Source organism: Micropterus dolomieu, linkage group LG04 (genome assembly GCF_021292245.1).
Source record: "Micropterus dolomieu isolate WLL.071019.BEF.003 ecotype Adirondacks linkage group LG04, ASM2129224v1, whole genome shotgun sequence".
NCBI classification, from domain to species: Eukaryota; Metazoa; Chordata; class Actinopteri; order Centrarchiformes; family Centrarchidae; genus Micropterus; species Micropterus dolomieu.
The window spans coordinates 33644901-33667098 of NC_060153.1; the positions used below are offsets into that span (position 1 = coordinate 33644901).

Sequence of the window (22198 nt, forward strand, 5' to 3'; positions counted from 1 at the left end):
GTGTAGGCATAAAAACTGCAACTAAAACAGCAAATAAATGCAAGGAAGCTTTACGTAAATATGAATGCGTTTATGAGGTTTGCTCATTTCAGACATGCTGGCGTTGCCATCCTAATATTGGCATTGAGCAAGCTATCTCGGTGCAGCATCCATGTTGTCACACTCATCAAAAGATGCTATAAAGTCTTCCAGATGATCACTGCTAAACACCTGCATGATTCTAAGGGCAATGTTGGTCTGTCGGTCAGTCCACTTCTTTGGTGTTGAAATGTCTCAGATAATATTGGATGCATTGCCATGAAATTTGGTACAGATATGTGTGGTGTAAGGATGTGTCCTAAAGGCTGACTGTAGCACCACCAGCAGGTTAAAATGTTCGCTTATCCAGTGAAAAATGTCAACAGTTACTTGATGTATTGATACCAAATGCAGCCTAATCGTGGTTCACAGAGTGTAAACTCTAAGCAGACATTTGTGATTTTATCTCAACAAATATGGATGGACTGCCATTAAGAAAGATATTCTTTGAGCACCATCATCAGGTCAAAGGTTTAATTTACCCAAAACTTCGGACGAAATGCCTGCTATGAATGAGATTCCAGTCGACCTCAGCTTTTCTTTATGTGAAGTGCTATTTAGCTATCTTGGCACACTAACGTGCTAAACTAAGACAGTAAACATGGTAAAATTTATAGCTGCTAAACATCTGAATCTTTGTTGTTTGCATGTTAGCATGCTGATGTTAGCATTTTGCCTTTGTCCAGTCTTAAACAGCCAGTAGTGTGGCTGCTTAAGGCTATATTTGGCTATCTAGCTATATTTCAATTAAATAACTATATAGTCTAATATGAGAAAAAGTATTTATGCTCCGTGATGTCTGTAATCTTGAGTAGGCTTTGCAGTCAGTGCACTCCTACAGAAGCTGTCGTTGATTTTTACAGGAAAAGGTCAACTAGTTTATTTGAAGAACGATTGCCCAACACATACAGATACATACAGTGGGGAGAACAAGTATTTGATACACTGCTGATTTTGCAGGTTTTCCTACTTACAAAGCATGTAGACGTCTGTAAATGTTATCATAGGTACACTTCAACTGCGAGAGACGGAATCTTAAACAAAAATCCAGAAAATCACATTGTATGATTTTTAAATAATTAATTTGCATTTTATTTAAGTAGAGAAGAAGAGTTTGCTTTGGCGGAGGCGGTCTGTATCGGCCACTGCTGGCGACCTGCTGTATATCAGTTTCTTTTCATCAGATTTACAGTTACAGTTGTATTCCAGGTGTATTAGAAGATATTCAGGTGCATTATAATCTACCTTATGATGGCTTTGATGGTTTATTGCATTAAAATATAGCTTTTTTTTACCAAAAAAATATGAGATGAAAATATCAAATTTCTTCTGTATTTCATCTCCCTGTAGTCTGTAATGGTAAAATAAATATGTTAATGTACAATGGATTTATATTCATTAGCTTCTGACCTTTCAAAGGAGACCAGAATTATGCATCTAGGCCTGATGGTTGAGGCGATATTACTGATTTATTTTGGGTTTTTTATTTTAGACGTTTTTCCTGGAAGTAGGTGCCCGGGTCCGCGTGGTTAAAACACTTTGCCCATAATGTCTGGGTGAGTTGAATTTCCAAGTATTATCTTGTGTTTGCAACAATCCTTTGTGTTTGCAAGAAACAAAAACCATTTCCTGTGGTAACCAGATGGCTTTGCACAACAGCTGTGCATACAGCTGTACGGTTGTGTATTGTGTACTTTTAATGGTATTTCCTCTATAAAAAACAAAACTTTTTAGAGAAATGACAAAATCTTTTAATTAATTTAAACAGACAAAATAATATGTATCCCATATCTCCTTTTGTATGTATACAAAAAAAGCATGGTGCAAAAAAAAAATGTGTAGGCATAAAAACTGCAACTAAAACAGCAAATAAATGCAAGGAAGCTTTACGTAAATATGAATGCGTTTATGAGGTTTGCTCATTTCAGACATGCTGGCGTTGCCATCCTAATATTGGCATTGAGCAAGCTATCTCGGTGCAGCATCCATGTTGTCACACTCATCAAAAGATGCTATAAAGTCTTCCAGATGATCACTGCTAAACACCTGCATGATTCTAAGGGCAATGTTGGTCTGTCGGTCAGTCCACTTCTTTGGTGTTGAAATGTCTCAGATAATATTGGATGCATTGCCATGAAATTTGGTACAGATATGTGTGGTGTAAGGATGTGTCCTAAAGGCTGACTGTAGCACCACCAGCAGGTTAAAATGTTCGCTTATCCAGTGAAAAATGTCAACAGTTACTTGATGTATTGATACCAAATGCAGCCTAATCGTGGTTCACAGAGTGTAAACTCTAAGCAGACATTTGTGATTTTATCTCAACAAATATGGATGGACTGCCATTAAGAAAGATATTCTTTGAGCACCATCATCAGGTCAAAGGTTTAATTTACCCAAAACTTCGGACGAAATGCCTGCTATGAATGAGATTCCAGTCGACCTCAGCTTTTCTTTATGTGAAGTGCTATTTAGCTATCTTGGCACACTAACGTGCTAAACTAAGACAGTAAACATGGTAAAATTTATAGCTGCTAAACATCTGAATCTTTGTTGTTTGCATGTTAGCATGCTGATGTTAGCATTTTGCCTTTGTCCAGTCTTAAACAGCCAGTAGTGTGGCTGCAGATTGGTGTTACCATACATTTAAGTTTTTTACTGTTTAAATGCATTTACTACTGTATCAAATAGGCTATGCAATCAATATATATTCCTAATATCCTTATGCATTTACAGGGAAGAGGTCCCCACATGTAGGCAGAGAAACTGTTCTGCAACCAAAGGTCAGTCCAAATAGGCAAACAAATCCAACAGGGCAAGGTACGTACTCAGAGACGGACAGCTGGTCTGAAAACACGTGCAGAGGAGATAGTACCAGATCAGGATCAAGATCTGCAAGCAGTGGACCATAATAGCATCATTGCAACTTTGACAGTCTGGCAGAAGAAAGAGGGAAAGTTGCCTAAATAAATAATATGTTGGGGTTAGATGAAGAAATAAGGGACAGGTGTGAAGGGCGGAGGAGGATTGGAAAGTTCTGTAAAGTATGAAAATGCAAGGGCAGCCCTTACCTCCCTGTGCAGGTGGCAGTGCTGTAATCTGATATTGTTTGTCTGTTTCACCTTCTTTTACAAGGATGGTTGATTCCTGTTCAATAGTCCACAAGATGCTGCAAAAATAGAAATATAACTGGGTGACAGGCAAATTGATCTTGTTGTGGGGTCCATTTTCAGATTCATTGGCAGGTTTGACAGCATAAAAGAGAAAGAGATGTCCATTTACATATTGGACATTAACTTGGACTTAGTTTGTTGTTTGGAGTTCATGGATAATTCATTGAACAGGAGTTTAACCAGCCATCTCTGAGACACACGTGTCAGATGTTTCCCTGTGAGTGACCAGAACAGATAAACTGCTTTTAAGTGCAGTGTATCTCAAAAGCTTCGAGGACGAGGCAGCAGTATTGCTGATGTAACTGCTGCATGGGCACAACGTTCTTTGTTTCTGGCTTTCCAGAGTTGACTTCCATCGGTGCATTTACCTTGGTACTGAATGGACGAACCTGGAAATAGGGACATAAATATGGGATAAGAAGAAAAGTTAAGAGCTCTCTTCTGCTCTACCAAAAAAGTCAGACTCTTCTTAAGCAAACAAAATTACAACTCTCCTCCCTCCTCCCCCTGCAATCGTTTTTACATAGTCCCTCAGTCTGGATGGAGTCTAGTGGAAAAGATGCATGTGAAGCATCATTTTGTCTGGCTTACATACGTGGTGGCTGTTGGTAAGATCTAAAACAATATTTATCTACCGAAGCTAATAGCTAGGAGTGCTTTATTAGTCTGGGGAAAGAGTCGAGGCGGTCTCGAGGCTGAGTCTAAAGGATTAATTCAACATTTGAGAAATGTGCTAATAGGCGAGTGAGACGAGAAGACAGAAACCTCATGTCTGTGCTTAGAGTAAAGATCTGACGTGAGGGCTAATGTAAAGACTGGAGACAGGAGGAATAAGCTAACCCGTGTCTGTCTAAAGTTCAAACACGCAAACAGAAATGTAGAAATCTCAAATTTGTGGCTTCATGGGGAGTTTACATGCAAAGATTAAGGTTACAGGCAGGGTTTCAGGAACACTGAGCCCTCTTAAGTAACAACTTTTTCATTTGAGATGTGTCTTAACTTCTAGACCATGTGCTGAAATCTATAATCCTGATGATGATGTGCCGAGATCTTTTGCAAGTGATTTTTCTTACAAATTTTATTGTGTTGTCTTTCACTGTGCTATTCTTAACAATTCATTTTACACTTATCACTCACCAACTGTCAAAGGTATGAAGAGACAGTCGTATAATGAGAGCTCCGAGCCGAGGTCTGGTTATCCAGATGGCCTTGAGTCTTATCTCTTTCTGTTACAACTCACAGTATTTGCTTTAGGTCACATATACGCAAATTTTGCAATAACTCCTAGTAAGTAAATGGGTCATTCTGGTAATGAAGAAGGTGGGCAAGAGTCAGATGATCAATTTAAGGAGGTTGATTGAGTTCAACAAAATATCTGATCCAAGGGCAGCAGCAGCCAACCAAGGACATCGTTTGCTGTTTCGCTAGCAAGGACCTCACAATCGACAGGTACGATGAATTAGTTATTGATGATCGAGACAGAAAGATGTCTGAGGCTTGCAGTTGCTGCATAGACATTTAAAGGATTGTGGGGAAGCTACGACAGGGAAATGTAGGGCATGACGGACCCCCTTATAACCCTATGGAGAGGAAGAAGGAGATCAGGAGGCAGGACAGAAAAAGGGGGGTGCAGAATGCGGGAGCGAAGAAGAAGAGAAGCTGCGACGTGGGTATTTATGGAGATGCTAGCGATGACGTGGTAGATCTTGAAACCCTGCTAATTAGCTCCACTTGGTGTTGGTTTCATCCAGAATTGCTTGGATGCATTAATTTATCTTAATTAATCTTGCAGACTTCCTTTTGAGGCCGTTTAACCACTCTCTGCCATTAAGTGGAGATGATTTTTTCCAGTTTTAAAAAAGTCACAACTTAGTACAGTAAATACACTGAACTTTTCATCATGAGCTGAACTCAAAGATCTAAGAGTTTCACTATGTGCACAAAAGGCCTATTTCTCTCAAATAATGTTCACAAATCTGTCAGAATCTGTGTTAGTGAGCACTTCTCCTTTACCGAGATAATACACAACAAAAGGCCTTAGGCCGGCCACAATAAAAGGCCTTAGGCCAGCCACAATAAAAGGCCACTCCAAAATCAAAGTCAATGAAAGATTCATTCTGCTTCAGCTCCCTTGCCAAGCAAAGGAGGAAAAGCCTCTGGTGTGCTGGATTCAGCCTGACACCACACCTATCTCACCACTGGCCAATTCCATTACCTGTAAGAGATTTTCTCTAGCACAGTAAATTAATTTCAGTCATAGACCTTCCACCAGCAGGCAGAGAAAATGTTCAGAGTTATATGGTGTGATTCACTGTAACTAAACTTTGACAAATTAGCATTGGTCACAGGTTGTTTTTTTTTAATCAAAGTATTTTCTGACTTAAAATAAACATCTGCTGGCATGTAGGTGGGAGTTTTAACATAGACTAATCAAGAGGTAGGGAAACATCTCTGATGCCACATACATTTGCATTTCCTTTCTCAGATCAGGAAGAGCTTTTGAGTGTATGCTAATACTCTAGATGTGATCTGCTATTTGTTTCCCTTGTCTACCATTTGTCTTGTCAGTTTACTATTGGCTGTTGTGTTTTGTGCTTGTTCTGTATTTAAGAAGAGGAAATGCTGAGTTTGGGAGAGAAACCGTGCGTTCTTTCCGTGACCACGTTACATAAAGAATGATTCATCACGTCTATTTGACTCCGTATTCTTTGGAAAGGACTTGTTTTCCCTGACAATGGCCTCAAGGTTGAATGACAGTAGAGAACCTGTCCCTTACTTATAGCTTGGCCAAAGGGTGACATTGCCGCCACGCTGGCCAGGAACTTGACCACATTTTGGTTTGATGACATCATTAGAAACAAGTGTACAGAATTATCGTTATGTTGTGTGTGTGTGTTGTTGTTGTTGTGTGTAAAAGATGACAGCTGGGTTGTAGCTGTGTTTAACGTGTATTTACCATTTTGCAAAACAAGTGCATCACAGTGCAAATTGTCTTTTAGTGAGTGAGAATAGATTTTTGCAAAAAGAGTGGATGAGATTTGCAAAAAGTGTCTAACTACCTGAACTTATTTAAGGTTTTGCCGAAAGAGTGATTGATTAGACAAATGGGTTTAGGCCACTGAGCATTTGGTTGAGAATGGGGTTTAGTGTTATAGCAAGAAGCGAGATAGGTCTGGGTTGAATCTCTTTTGGCTAACAGGGAAACGGAGTCTTGGGTTAGAGTTGTGGCAAATACCCACAAATGATTCGGTAAACATGGATAAGAGTAGAAGTGAAAGTGTGTAAAACCTTCAACAGAGGAATCCGTCAGGACTGAACATATCATTTCTTTCTATAAATTGCAGCCACATCTGTATCTTTCACCTTCAACATTGATACAACCACCCCCCACATCTATACCACGGAAAAAAACGATTTCTTTGGAAACAAGGTGCTTCAGATCATCTCTGGCAAGAACAACGGGTAAGTGCTATGTTTCAGTCAAAAGGTATTTACTCATATTGTTAAATACTTGATATTGATCATTTACAGTGTTACTTATTGCTCCTTAAAAAAGTAATACTAATACATTACTTATTACTTGGTATTAAAAGTAACTAGTGATGTTACTACATCACACAGGAATTCGGTCAATTTTCAAAATAAAATACCCGTTACGGACTTCCGTAGCTACTTAATCATAGTAGAAGCACAAAAGCAAGCACTAATCACCAAATCAACAAAATCTAAAATGTGTCTGCAAAGTCAGGCAGGTAAAACGCTCTTATTCTGAAATGCTCCCTGTGGTAGTTGCTAGATGCACCCGTCAAGACGAGAAACAAAAGTGATCCACAGAGACCTCTGAAGAATGTAGAAGAAGCACAAAAAGGACTATTAACAACTAGTCATTAACGTGGGGCAGCTGCGCGCTCCGCTGCTGAAACGCTCCTCAGAGGCTTCCAGAGGACGTCAACGCCATAAATAAACTGCTGCGCACACGCAGCCTACGCCCCTCCCTCAGAATTCCCATGATGCATGAGGGTGGAGGGAGTTTTGTTAACATGTGCTAATAAGTTTGCCATTTGTTTGAAATACAAATGTTACTTTATGATTTATGTTTATCTAGCCTACAGCAGAAATTACATTTAACAGCATGTATTTGGTGTTCAATCGTACATTTGTGTCCAACTCTGCCCCCTGGTTCCAAATTGTTTTCTCAAGATGGTCATAAATGCAACCCATGAAGTTGGGCCGTGTTCTAATGAGAGCCTGAGAAGTTCAAAGGCCACTTGGCTTCTATTTACTATTTTAACAAAGCAAATAGGTAAAGGCAACCCCCTCCCTCAGCAAAAGAAAGAAGAAGCTAAGCACATGCAGCAGCTGGGACTTACATCATTGTTGTCGTTGTTGTTTTTTCACAGTTTGCCAAAAAATGGCCGTATAAATGCTCTTAATCACACGTTTGCACGTTTATCAATACAGGGTGAGCGCAATTTTACTAACTGTGTTGCTATGCCAACATTGTCCAATGCCAGAGCAGTGTGCTATTAAGTCATCACCTGTATACCATATTTACATCATCATTATTAAATGTCAGAGAGTTGATCGATAATGAATTGTGGCATGCACTTACATGTGTGTAGAGCAAATGCATTGTTAAAGGTTAATATTTTCATGTCTGTTGACCTCACCCCCAGGAGAGCTGTCACTGCACCTCAGCAGCTAAACGGATTGGAAGAAACATGCAAACGTGATCTAAACCAAACCCACCGGTGCCTCGTTATTCCAGGTACATAAATATGTTTTGTGAAATAAATATTCCACAATTAATCAGGAAATTATATATGTAGAAATACTGCATAAAATATAAAATGAAAACATAGGCTAAATCCAAAAGTCGACCCTCTGGACTTACAGACCTCAGTCATTTGTACTGTGACGTGTCAGAAGCGCTCACCATCTGAACATCAAGTCTGCAAAGGCACCGAACTATGAGGGATAAAATGTGCCATGAGACGGGAATTCAGACCTTAATCATTACATCACCAATGCCGAGAGGTCGATCCTGTAATTAATGTAATGGCACAGGAAAGGCAATTCATGAACAATTACACACAGTATGCTATTTATCTTAAAGAATATTTGTTAAAGGTTCAGTGTGTAAGTTTTAGTGGCATCTAGTGGTGAGGGTTGCAAATTGCAGCCAGCGTCTCACAGTGCACGAGTTGTGAAGTTGTTATTCCAACTTCAGTGTGTGTTCATGTGCTCTTAATCAGGAATGTGGAATCAACATGGACACTACAACAAAGAAGTGTTGGATTAGCTTTATCAGTGCGCAGACATCTAGTTCACTCTACATGGACCGCAAATTAACCGTTATAACCATATTTCAAATTACATGTTTGCAAAATTTGTCTGATACGTGAATACGTGATTGAAGTTCTGTACACTTGTTTATGTCCCATGTTCACTTTTTCTCTTCGTGCAACAAGGATTTAAGCAGGAAAAAAACATTCTGACACCACATGAATTAGGGCTGAACGATTTGGGGGGAAAATCTAATTGTGATTTTTCTGCCAGATATTACGATTCGATTTGTGATTATTTTTTTAATTGAAGTTTTGCCGTGATCTGTAGTTGAAGCACACAAAATGACAAATTAACAACACGTTCACAACGTAGGGCAGCTAAACGCTCCGCTGCTGAACACTTCAGTACAAGTTGACGCCGGACTGTGTCGGTTCGCCTGGCGCCATCATCACCACGTTTTCCTCTAGTTTTGATTGTTGTTCTAAAACGTACACGCCCTGTGCCCGCTCTGATTGGTGAGTAGGACCGTAACAGGAGAAGCATGGCGCTTGTGATTGGTGAGCAGATCTGTCACCCAAGGACGACGACGGAATGGATTTGTAACTGCTTGAGTGTTTAGATGCGTATAATTAATTAATTGAGTATTAATTAATTAAATAAAAACCTATATTTTAATCGGCGTCTTCACGATTAGCTAATCGCGTTCTTTCAAATCGCAAAAACGATGAATCGTTCAGCCCTAACATGAATGCACCTTCACTCGTTGCTCACCCCTCCCTTTGCAGGCGTGCAGGAGACACGCTCTGTCGCCTCTTGTGTTAAAGATGCGTGTGGGCTTCCATGTGTCCAAATTTCTCTTCTTTTCTTCCCAATAATAAACCATCGACTACGACTACTACTAACGTTACTTCTTCCTTATCGTACGTATTCAAGGTAGTGACGAAACACGCTCTGTAGAGCAGTTTGTCCATTTCAGCTACCGTAGAAACATGGCAGTGCAACATGGCGACTTCCATGCAAGAGGCATAGATAGAAATGTCTCATTCTAAGGTAATAAAAACACAACGGTTCATTATGTCAGGTCTTTATACAGCACTGAAAACATAACTATGGATATTATATTTTTGTAAATAGATCCTCCTTAACACACACACACCTTACCCACTGAACCTTTAACTTAATATTAACTAGACACACATTCAGTTATCATTATTAATAATGGCCGAGCTGTAATAAAGTTGTAGTTTCAGTGTGTCATCCATATGATTATTCATTATGTTCATGTCAATATTTCACAATCGACATTAGCAATCCAGACCTCCAAAACTCTGCATGTGCCGAGAGGTTTAGAAAGAGAGGAACAGTCAGAGAGACAGAGACAGGTAGACAGTGAGACAGACAGAGACAGGTAGACAGTGAGACAGTGAGACAGACAGAGACAGGTAGACAGTGATACAGACAGAGACAGACAGAGACAGATAGACAGTGATACAGTGAGACAGACAGAGACAGACAGAGACAGATAGACAGTGATACAGTGAGACAGACAGAGACAGGTAAACAGTGATACAGACAGAGACAGACAGAGACAGGTAAACAGTGATACAGACAGAGACAGACAGAGACAGATAGACAGTGATACAGTGATACAGACAGAGACAGACAGAGACAGACAGAGACAGGTAGACAGTGATACAGTGAGACAGACAGAGACAGACAGAGACAGATAGACAGTGATACAGTGATACAGTGAGACAGACAGAGACAGGTAGACAGTGATACAGTGAGACAGACAGAGACAGGTAAACAGTGATACAGACAGAGACAGACAGAGACAGGTAGACAGTGATACAGTGAGACAGACAGAGACAGACAGAGACAGATAGACAGTGATACAGTGAGACAGACAGAGACAGACAGAGACAGATAGACAGTGATACAGTGAGACAGACAGAGACAGACAGAGACAGGTAGACAGTGAGACAGTGAGACAGAAAGAGAAGGGGGGGGGGTGTTCAGACAATTGGATTCAGCCATGTTTCTTACTGTAGCTGAATGATGGTATTTTATACTGATCAGATGCTATTTTCACAGAAATATCTGTCACAAACAAAATATTACCCATCAAACACTTCGGACTGTCGATAGCTGAAGATGCCACACTCTCCCTATACACGGTAATAAAATCACAAAGCCCAATAAGTTAGATAAAATACACCATCTCTGTGACATTTCTGTGAAGTTCTAAGCAAAACAATTCATTGTGATGAATTTTATTTTCTGATCTAGGTCTGCAGTCCAAGTGCAATCCATGAATGTAATGAAAACTCCCATCTGAACATCTTAGATCCTCTTCAGCAAATCTCCTGTTACACACCTGGGGTCCGAGGTAAAGGACATTTAGAGACTCTAAACTTCTCCCCCTCTGTAATTGTAACATCTTGTCCTATATTACTTTTTGCAGTAAAAAATTATTCTCAGTGTTTTGGTCCTGACTAAATATTCTTAGCACATTTTAACTCTATTTTTTACAGAATGCACCAAAAAGACAGTGGACCTTGTCTTTCTTTTTGATGGATCAGGAAGTATGACAGAAGCAGAGTTCAACAAAAATAAAGATTTCATAGAGGATGTTATGAACAGCCTTACAAACACATCAGTCAAGGTCACTGCACTACTGCATGAAAGCACTCATAGGACTTACTTAATTATACACGCAATATTATATGTAAACTTATGTGTCTGCTTTTTTCAGTTTGCAGCAGTTCAGTTCTCATTTGATTACAGGATGGTTTTTGACTTTAGTCACTTTAAAGCTGGCAGAGCACTCGATAAACTTAAGAAAGAACCCCATATGAAGAGTCTCACCAACACACACAAAGCTCTCAGATTTGTGTTGTAAGTTACAAACAGTTCTCAAAGTCTCGAACTACTGAATTACATTAAAATATCAGCTGTTGTTGACGAGAAGTGGCACAGTACAACTGTATGATTATGAGCATATCATTTGTTGAAGTACTACATATTCATTTATTTTCAGGGAGGAAATCTTTGACAACCCAGGTGCAGGTGCTTCTCCTGATGCAACTAAAGTTCTGGTACTAATCACAGATGGAGATCCCAGTGATACAGACGCATATGGGATTATTAAAAGATATAATGAAAAACACATCATTCGCTTTGTCATTGCGGTAAGCTGTCATGTGATATAACCTGTCACAGTATTCTGTTTTATTTGTCCTGTAGATGAATCTCTGTTGAGTCATGTGTTTAGCTAAAACAACCAGGGACCTCGGGGATCAATCCTTGGAACCGATCTGTTCACTGCTATGCAGATGATTCACCGTCGTACTTCTCGGAAGAAAACAGACGTGTTCAGACATTTACATTTGCTAGCATGGGGACATTACAAATACTTTGTCTTCCATTAATACTGTAACAGTTGTGGCTGATCTCAGCCTTAAATAGAGCAACTTGTTCTGATTCCAGTTTTGAGTGTATTATTGTGCAACATGGTATCGTTTATCTTGCTGACACCGGACTTGGAGGTACTTCATAATTTCAAGCAGCATTCTGGTTTCAGGTCAAAGCTGCTAAGCTGGATCATTTTAAGGACATTGCTTCAGATCCAACTGACAAATATACCTTCAGAATTGAGAACTACGACGAACTCACAGGGATACTGGAAAACTTTCACAAGATCATTATAATGGAAGGTGATGTACAATTGTTTTTAACTGGAGTAATCCATTTTATCTTCCTGGTGTGCCCCTGCAATAGAAACATCAAACACTTTCTTTATATTCAGGCACCAAAGTGGCTCGAGCGCAAGAAATGACTGATGAAATGTCTCAGAGCAGATTCAGTGCTGTTTTCCACAAGGTGAGTAAAATCAAAAAGACCTAATCTGGACGCATTCATAATCTACATCTTTTACCTTCTTAACTGTAGTCCATCATCACTGTGCTTGCTAACCCTTTATACACAGAGCTGCAGGTGAACAGTACCTTTAGACAGAAAAGTATTTGATCATGAAAACATACAGTATACAGTAACAACAGAGTCGTGAAATATGAATGAAGTCTGGTTCTGTGGTACACAACACCTATTTTGGACTATTTTGTTATACTTATCTGCCATGGCATGAGTGAAGAGCTCACCTCAGCAATACCTTGCAGTCTTGATTGTGTTAAAAAAAAAAGTGTGCCCTGACAAACTGCTCAACTGAAAAAGGATCATATTTGTAGTATCCTACTTTGTCCTTTGCAAAGACTCCAGACCTTTAAAAGTTATGGATGGTACAATGGAACTGATTAATTAATTTTCTAAACACAACAACATTGTGATTCCATTCCATTTTCTAATTAATTAAGAAAATTTGGTTTTGAGCAGAAAATGTGCTATTTGGCTAATTGTGTAAGTTAGGTGTGTTGCTGTGTTAAAAGTTTTTCTCGACTGCTTAAACACATTTCTTTAAATGATGCCTCTTTTTCTCCAAACTCTAAACACAAACCCATGACTTGTCACCCAATTCCCCAAATGTCCTAGGTCCTCAGGTAAAAATGAAGCTTTCCACTCAAACTCAATCAATTTTGCTGAAAAACCAAACTTTGCCCTCAGACGTGACGCACGAGCCCTCAAAAACACACAACACACTAGAACACAGTCTGACACACTGGTGAGATAAATTCAAAACAATACTACAAAAACTGGTTATAAGTAATGTTGTTTGTGATTCTCCCCCTTTAGAAACCTTTTCACATGATGAACACAACAAAAGAAACAACAAATGTAAACATTTGCATATGTTTTATTCCTCAGTGTACTGTGCAGTACAACACAACAAACAACTAATCATTCTGCCCCAGCGTCCTGTCTTTGGTCTGGGACAGGCCAGAGATTCTTGTTCTCCTCCTCCTCCTCCTCTAACTCCTACTGTTCCGCTTCCATCTCCTCTTTCTCCTCTCTATACTGCTCCCCCTCCTCCTCTCTGGTGTCCTCTACCTCTTCCTTCACATCTCTCTGGATCCATTGTTCCAAAACTGAATGAACTGACTCCGGCCCTTTTATCTATTGAAGCTTCTGATTGGTGTGTTATCAATTGTGACTGTTTGTTTCCACCTTTGTAGCTGTGTGCTAATTGAGCTCCAGCTTTGCTGACTTGAGTGAACAATATTGAATGTCAGTGCTTTCTAAATGACCGCATGGTGTAGGCAATGAGAAATGAAGGGATTTGTGTGTAGAGTTTAGGAGAATAGAGTTATGGTTTTGAAATTTTAGTTCAAAAGCCTGCTGATATTGTTTAAGCAATAGAAAAAAACTGTACGTATAGGGAAACACTTGTTAGCGATTATAAAAAAAAACTGTAGTGTTTATTTGCAAATGTTCCTAACATGCTAAGTTTCATCTGCCTCTGTTATGTTCTTATCTAGGTCTGCAGTCCAAGTGTGGTCCAAGAATGTTGGGAGAACTCCTATCTGAACAGCGTGTGTTACAAGACTACAGAACATCTTCAACAGATCACCTCTTTTAAACCTGCTTCCCAATGTAAAAGACATTTAGTATAAACGTCTCCCACCCTGTGGTCATTATATCATCTTGTCCTATATTATGTTTGCAGTAAAATATTATTCAACGATACCATGTTGATACCATGTATATTCAGGCACCAAAGTGGCTCGGGCGCAAGAAATGACTGATGAAATGTCTCAGAGCAGATTCAGTGCTGTTTTCCACAAGGTGAGTAAAACCAAAAAGACCTAATCTTGACACATTCATAATCTACATCTTTTCCTGGGTGCAGGTAAACAGTACACCTTTAGACAGAAAAATATCAGGTAAACATACGGTTTGTATACAGTAACAACAGTTTCATAAAATATGAATAAAGTCAGGTTATGTGCTACACTACACCTACTTTGGACTATTATGTTACGCTTTTCTGCAACGGCATGAGTGAAGAGCTCACACTCAGCAATATCTTGCAGTCTTAGTTGAGTTATAAAAAGTCTGCTCCACTGAACAATCTGTTCCCTCTTAAACAGACTGAAAAAGGAAGATAATTGTAGTATCCACCTTTCCAAAGTACGTTCTGTCCTTAGCAAGGAGGACAACTGAATATGTACCTTTCATTTCGTCATTACTGTGAGGTAATTAGTGTATGTAAATACATTGACCGGTTATTAAAACTCTCACTTTGATGCACTTGGTGTTCCTCAAGCACTTGTTTTTTTAATAACTCGTACCGCTAGAGGGTTTTCCAGTCAGTCGTACTGAGACGTTAGTGGTTCGGTGCGTTGCCCAAGGTCACCTCAGCAGTGCCCAGGAAGTGAACTGCCACCTGCCCGGCTACTAGTCCATACTCCTCCCTGAGTGATCCGTGCTGGACTTAAAAGGCCACCTTCTTGTTCCGAAGCCAAGTCCCCGTGGACTGAGAAGGTGAAGACTGGCCTGACAGCGGCGGTCCCTGATTTTTAGATGTCTGTTCAATGATTTCCACTCCGCCGCCTCGCTGGACCAAACAAACACAATCAAAGTTGTCTGACTGCACAGGTCAGTTAAGTGTTGGTAGCTCCGCTCATTTCAATGCTTTAACCAGACCTGCACGTTTATGTGAACAGGATACCTTGATGCTGGGTTCAGTTGGAACAAACAGCTGGCGTGGTTCTCTTCACGAACGAAAGCCAACACAAACTGAAGTTCCACACGTGCAGAAGGACTCCTACATGGGTATTTTACATAAAGTGATTTATTTCTGTTCAGATTATCTGCTTCTTTAATATTTTTATTTACTTGGAATGAGATGTTGATGTTCTATTTTATTTTAGGTGATGCAAGTCAAATCAATTATGTCACAAATTTGCCTCAGGTGGCTTCTGTAAAGCTTACGGAAAATTACAGAAATCTCAGGAAGAGCACCAGATAGACCAGTAAAATTCCTGTATAGACATATCAGGATGAAAACATTATAAAAAGATTGTAACATGTATGAAGAAGGGATCCAAGGTCATCAAGCAAGTTCAGGTGTCACCAAACGGATAGGACCTGAGCCACATAAACTCTTACTATATAAACTATACTAACTAAATGATGGGTTTAAGATAGTAAATTAATGGGATCATAACCTGAGTGAAAGTGTTTCTACAACCGCTTCATAATAACAAACAGTAGCATTAAGCTTCTTACTGGAAACTGAGCGTGATTTTAGAAACTGAACAGTTCCTTCTCTTAGACAGTATACATATATATTATTTGCAATTTGATGTGAGTGAATATATAGATTGTGAAATGTGTTGCAGGATACTCTATTGCTGTTGGACAGAAGAACAACGCTCCTCTATATTTCACGGGTGCACCAACATTTGAGCACACGGGACAGGTCGTACTTTTCAGACAAGATTGTAACAACTGGACCGCAGCCCAAAGAATAAATGGGGACCAGGTTGGTAACTGTCTTGAGAAAGTTTTTAACTGCTTTATCATACATATGCTGGAAAACAAAAACTTCTTGTACTTGAATGACTCAAATGTGGGAAAAAATAAAGATGTTGTAATTTAAAGTAATTTAATTTAGTAAAAGTTTGGATTTTGTACCATACAGACAGGAGAGTATGCCAGATGTATTTATTATTTATAAAATATTATTAGTAGTATTTTTTCCTTTAGTTTGATAGTCGGTGTGAGAGAAACAGGAAATGTAGGGAGAGAGAAAAGCATTGTAGAAGCAGAGTTTGGCACAACTTCACCTGGCTCCAAAGTATGGAATGAGATTTGTGCCTATTTTGTCAATTTAGCCTGCTAGCTGTTTTGTTGTCTTAAGTTAGAAGTTAAGCTTTTAAATTAACGCTAACGCATTATCTAAAACGATTGCTAACTAAGTAATGTTAGCCTGTACTGTGTGTGAGTGTGACAGCTTTCATTACAAAACGCAGTAATTTGCCTTTTCTTTGTAGAACAATGTAAAATTGTGAGACCTGCAGACCCGAACAGACCTCTGAAGATGTCTGCAAGGTTTAAAACAACAAAACGGATATATGATCAATACTCACTTTATTAATCTTTCCAGTGTTTAGGGTGTCAAAACAGCTGCACGTCTGGGGCGCTGAGTTGTCACTCAAACACTCATTAGCCAATGAAGATGCACCCCTGAAAAACCCGCCCACACGAGACATTTGTGTCAGAACTGCAAACAAAACGTGAAGCTATTATCAAAAGAGTAAAAAGACCAATAGCAGTTTGTTTGCAAATGACATGTTTTACTGTTGAGGTGACTGAATGATTCTCATTCAAATCCTTTTTCTTTGTTTGATGTTTAAAAGGTTTTGTTTGACTAAATTGGCACAAATCTGATTCCATACCAAAGGGTTACCGACATGTACAGCAGCTGTAAGTCGCTTTGGATAAAAGCGTCAGCTGAATGAATAAATGTAAATGTGAACCGTAGACATTGCTGTTATGTGGTGAGCTGGGTTTTCTACAGCCTACATTCAGCAAAGCCAAAGATTAATCCCTGAAATTACTGTTGGGATATCGACTGAGCTGAGGTAGGGTTAGCAATGCTGACTCACACCAGGTAATCTTATACACTGAAATACTTCCAAACATGTTAAATATTCTTAACAAAGGGGGCATTCAGATTTTTTAAAGAATGAACTAAAATATTATCCCCATAAATCATTGAGATGGCATGTATTGTGGACTGGTTTGTGATCCTGTGCAAGTGGCTCCAGAGATAATAGAGAAGGATCACAGAGGGCAACTCTGATGAGACTTAGAGGATGGAAATCTTGCTGAGAAGATATTGCTTGTCCAGACCGAAGCAGTGGCATCAGCACAGAACACTTTTATCCTGGACAGAATGGATACATGTGGGTCTCTCAACATTTTTAACTTCTTTTCCAACTTCAGTTACTTGAATCCTGGTTTGTAACTCCCACGCTTTCAGGCTGGTTCCCACTTTGGTGCAGAGCTGTGCTCAGTAGATGTCAACTCTGACGGTAACACTGACTTCCTGCTGGTGGGAGCTCCCCTCTTTAACCAGCCTCAGGAGAAGACTCAAGGCCAGATCTACGTCTATACGCTGACTGATGAGGTGGGCTGTGACAAAGGTTAGGATTCAGTCTGACACTGCTTTAGTTTAGTCAGTCCTTTAACTCGTGTTCTTATTCCCCACAGATGGAACTGAGAAGTGAACTGAATGTGACGGCACCTTCCTCGGGGAGATTTGGCACCACCATATCCAGTCTCGCAGACCTGAACGGAGACGGGCTCCGAGACGTCGCTGTTGGAGCCCCACTGGAGGACGATGACAGGGGCGCTGTGTACGTCTACCTGGGAGACGGGCGCAGAGGGATACGCAGTCATTTCAGCCAGGTGAGACAGTCTGTTCAGACATTTCCACGTCGGTCAGGATCAGTGATCCACATCATCAGGGTTAGACACATGTCAATAGATCAGGCTGTAGGCCATAGGCGGGGGGGGGGTAACTGGGCTTAAGCCCTGAATGTTTTGTCAAAAGCCCGGATCTTTTAGGTTTTTAAAATAAGTTCCCCGTCTTTCTGCCTGGAGCAGAGCAACGGAGCAACAGCTCTTCTACCGAGGTGGCGGTAACGCATCTTTCAGCCGGTTTGCCAACCGCTAATAACCACTAAAGAAGAAGAAAAACAGAACTCTTCTTCTTTGTCGTCGTGATAGGGGGCTGTTGTCTGGCTTGTTTCACTGGCGCCCCCTCAGTGAGCGAGCGTGCTAGCTAGCTAACCAGCTGATGTTATGGACAAAGTTTTTTACGCAGAGAGAAGCAGCGTCAGACAGTGGACAAGTGTTTCAGGCTCTAACACTTCAGTAAAGTGACTGTATCGCTGGCCAGTTAGATGTTATTAGGTGACATTATCTCACTATTAGAGATGTTGGTTTCCCTCCTGTGCAGCGCACAGTTTCAACACATTGTGTCTGAGCTTGCATCACATGATCATCTCAGGGCGTTTTACAGCTGATCTCAGCTCATTACTGGAACAAGAAGAGAGAATAACTGAGAAATATGGCGATGAAGATTAGAAAGCATGAGGACATTTCCCCCTGATGACAAATATTTTTTATCCCGTTTCAGCCTCAGTCTAAAAGTTTTACAGGCCACCAGATGCAGCTGTGTTTGCTCAGCTTCTGAATGCTTCACCCGCTCATCACCACTCGCTAGCGATTGTCAGCTGATCTGACTGTGTTTGAGGGACTGTTTTGTCCCACAGATGAGTCAGAGGAGGAAGAGGAAGGACGGGATTATCTTCAAATGGGTGACATAGGGACTCCAGAAGAAATGAAATGTGAAAGTAAATGTAAAATGTTCTTTATGATGATCTTTAGAGGAGGACGGCGGTGACCATGAAGGAGCTGAAATCCGTAAAGTAAATTAGGGATGTAAACTAGTCCTTTAAAGCTGATGAGGAGACGTTTTGTTTTGGATTTTGACGTGCAAATGAAATGCTTAGTAATTATCCAGAAATCCCATAGAAAAAAACGTTTATTCAGAGATTCGATAATGGTTTTATAATCGCAGCCCTCTGAATCGTAGTGAAACGCAGTCATGAGGTGCTGAGAGATTCCCGCCTCCAGTGATGATCAGAAACTGTTACACCATATTTCTACCGTACCTCGTTATGTGACTTAAAAACAGTAACATCAGAAAAGTTTTGCCTCTTTTTAGTTGCCAGGAGTGAAAATGAGTGATTAACTCCAGCTGGAGAACAATTAATCAAAACAGATTGGAGCTCTGCAGGACGATTATTTTCCAAAGCAACGTTCATCTTTTTCCCAGATAGTATGTAGACTTTTAGGCAGTCTGTCATCTCAAACAGCAGGAAAAATAGTGCATTAAAGAGGGTGCATGGCCCCGGACCCCTCTAGGTTTGGCCACGCCTCCGTCAGGAGGGTGTCAGAGGAACCTAATTTTTTGTGCAAAAAGGGGCCCAGTTTTCTCTTTAATGAGGAGCTTCACATATATGCAAATCATGCACTGTGTCAGGGGTCAACTTTCTGTCCTTCTAGAGGATCCTGGGACAGAAAATAAAGCCCGGGATGAGATTCTTTGGACAGGCTATCGATGGGGACGTCGGCCCCGGAGAGGACGGACTCCCAAACATTGTGGTGGGATCACAGGACATGGCTGTTGTCTTGAGGTATGAAAAGTGAATGTAGGTAAGCAGTGAATGTTTCTCAACAAACAGACAAATGGTGTCTCAGACGGATTCATCCACAGAACACAATGACTAGAGTGAAATCCTGGGCTGGAGTTCGTGCATTAGTTATCCTGTCTTACTAATCCCGGGGCCGGCCCTGGCAGTGTTGGAGCCCTAAGCGAGATTTGAAGTTGGCGACTCACAGTCCCAAACAGACCCGGTTCTTAGATGTTTATATTGCAGAACTCGGTAACCAGTTACGTTAGCACTCTGACCGGACTCACAGCGCGACGTGCGTTTGATTATTATTATTAATGTCGACATTTTGCGCCCTGGGCCATTTCAAAATCCTGCTGTTAGTTTATAAAGCACTAAATGGTTTAGGGCCAAAATACATTTCTGATCTTCTGCTTCGTTACGAACCATCCGGACCTCTCAGGTCGTCTGGGATCAGGTCTGCTTTCTGTCCCCAGAGTCAAAACTAAACAAGGAGAAGCAGCGTTCAGTTATTATGCTCCGTATATCTGGAACAAACTCCCAGATAACTGCAGGTCATTTCTTTTAAATCAAGACTGAAGACTTTTCTTTTCACCGCTGCCTTTATGTAAAGCCGTAGATTGGTAGCTTTCACTGCTCTGTAACGTCCTGTTTTCTTTGTCTTTGTTTTTAGTTTTTCCCCGGCCAGAGATCAGCAGGTGATTGAGTGAAAAGAGAAAGAGAGTGAGATGATTTGTAAACGCACAAGTGGGTCTAGAGTATAACTGGATCAACGTGGCCTGCGGACAGATGTGTCCTGGCTTCTCTGTGGGGTCCGAGGGGTTTTGGGGTTTCCAGCTGATAAGTTGGGTTTGCAGCGCGAAGCCTCAGACGTAACATGTCTATGGACCCGAGTCCAGACCAGCTAGAGAGAGTAGATCCTTCTCTGTTTATCCTCTTTTCAGAGACAAAAAATAATTGTAACTCAAATTATTTGCTCATTAAGCCCTCAGCCTGTTTTTATTTTCCATTTCACTCTTTTCTAAATGATATTTTAACGTGTTTCTTTTCCTGTTTCCTGTGTTGCTTTTATGTTTAATGTAAAGCACTTTGAATTGCCTTGTGGTCTTCCAGGTCCAGGCCTGTCTTCAGTGTCTTGGCTCGTCTGTCTTTCCATCCTGAGAAGATAAGCACTGAGACAACTGACTGTCTGGGAAACACTGAGGAAAATAGAGTTCTGCCAATGGTTACCTTAACGGCCTGCTTTGAGCTGGTCGAAACAACAAAGAGCAAAGCAGGTAGGGAAACTGTACGCAGGGGGTTAGAGGTGAGGAAAGGGCCATGTTGGGTTCATCATGACGGACAGTCAGACATCTGGTCTCACTTCGCGTCATCTGATTCATATTTATTTTATTCTTTGTAATCTGAAGGTGGGGAAAAGAATATTGGAGGGTGCAGTTCATCAACAGCCAGAGCTGGTCACTCATTCTGTAGCATTTATCTGCCAGCTTCTTCATTAAAACCGGTTTCTGCTGACGCATGAGGGGTGTAGTTCAAAGTGAAACTGCTTTTCAGCCTGCGGCCAAGTTACTCTTAGCAGAGCCTCGCATTCTTAATAAATTAAGATTCAGCTGACCCTACCTACCCCGATAACCTTCAACCTCCTCAACAGCTGCCGATGCTTCTCACCTTGTGGCTAATTGAATCCATTTGGATGCTTTTGCAGGGGCAGTGAACTCAGGACTGAACATCTCGTGTGCGCTCAGCGTGGATCCAATGAGACAAACGCATCGAGCTTTCTTCAGTCCAGCTGATTGGACCGCTAGGAATCTTACCTCAACGCTAAAGCTCAGGGATAAAGACACCTGCTTCAACTACTCAGTCTACAGGCCTGTATGGAGATTTTATAGACAAACTCACCTCCTGTCTCTGTAAATAATCCATACATCCGCCTGCGCACATCTCAGGGTGGTGGTCTCCTTACACCTTAGAAGTGCAGAGGGACTTATTACTTATTACTAATAATAAATGGAGGTTTTGTACCAGTGTGGCAGAACTCCATTAATGCAGAAGCGTTAAATAACCACAGGAGACAGGGATAAAAAACATAACTACATAATAATCTTTATTAGTAAACAGCAGCTATTCAACAATTGATAGAAAAGGAAGGGCGGGTCCAACAGCGCACAGTTATACGCAGGGCCGGGCTCTTATCTATAATGTTAGAATGTCAGATGTTCATGTTAAACATGACCAAAGCTTTAAATAACGAGGTCAAAGTATTTAAAAGAAACCTCTGTGAGCCCAAACCTCAGATATCCTGCTGCTCTGAACGCTCTGTTTGAAATTTAATAAAAACATTTCCATATGTGGCTCCAAGCAGAGAGTGCTGGCCACGCCCACAGAGGAACATGCAGTCCCATCCCCGCAGCAACCTGCTAAACACGTAAGACAACGGCCAATCAGAAGACAGTGGGCTTTAAGGTGGGGGGGGGGGGGGGCCTTAAAGAGACA

At 40.7% G+C, this 22198-nt stretch overlaps 1 protein-coding gene across 1 annotated transcript in view; it reads left to right on the forward strand.

Annotated features, from left to right (window-relative positions):
* The first annotated feature begins 10898 nt into the window (after nucleotides 1–10898).
* LOC123969661 (integrin alpha-L-like) overlaps nucleotides 10899–22198 on the forward strand; it is a 12396-nt gene continuing 1096 nt past the window's right edge. The window contains exons 1-15 of the mRNA XM_046047269.1: nucleotides 10899–10929; nucleotides 11075–11205; nucleotides 11296–11438; nucleotides 11581–11731; nucleotides 12124–12256; nucleotides 12349–12422; nucleotides 13973–14087; nucleotides 14206–14279; nucleotides 15161–15269; nucleotides 15839–15981; nucleotides 17485–17631; nucleotides 17715–17912; nucleotides 19578–19708; nucleotides 20819–20982; nucleotides 21411–21577. Coding sequence (XP_045903225.1) covers nucleotides 11128–11205; nucleotides 11296–11438; nucleotides 11581–11731; nucleotides 12124–12256; nucleotides 12349–12422; nucleotides 13973–14087; nucleotides 14206–14279; nucleotides 15161–15269; nucleotides 15839–15981; nucleotides 17485–17631; nucleotides 17715–17912; nucleotides 19578–19708; nucleotides 20819–20982; nucleotides 21411–21577 — 1827 coding nt within the window. The 5' untranslated portion in view covers nucleotides 10899–10929; nucleotides 11075–11127. The remainder of the gene's footprint in view (nucleotides 10930–11074; nucleotides 11206–11295; nucleotides 11439–11580; nucleotides 11732–12123; nucleotides 12257–12348; nucleotides 12423–13972; nucleotides 14088–14205; nucleotides 14280–15160; nucleotides 15270–15838; nucleotides 15982–17484; nucleotides 17632–17714; nucleotides 17913–19577; nucleotides 19709–20818; nucleotides 20983–21410; nucleotides 21578–22198) is intronic.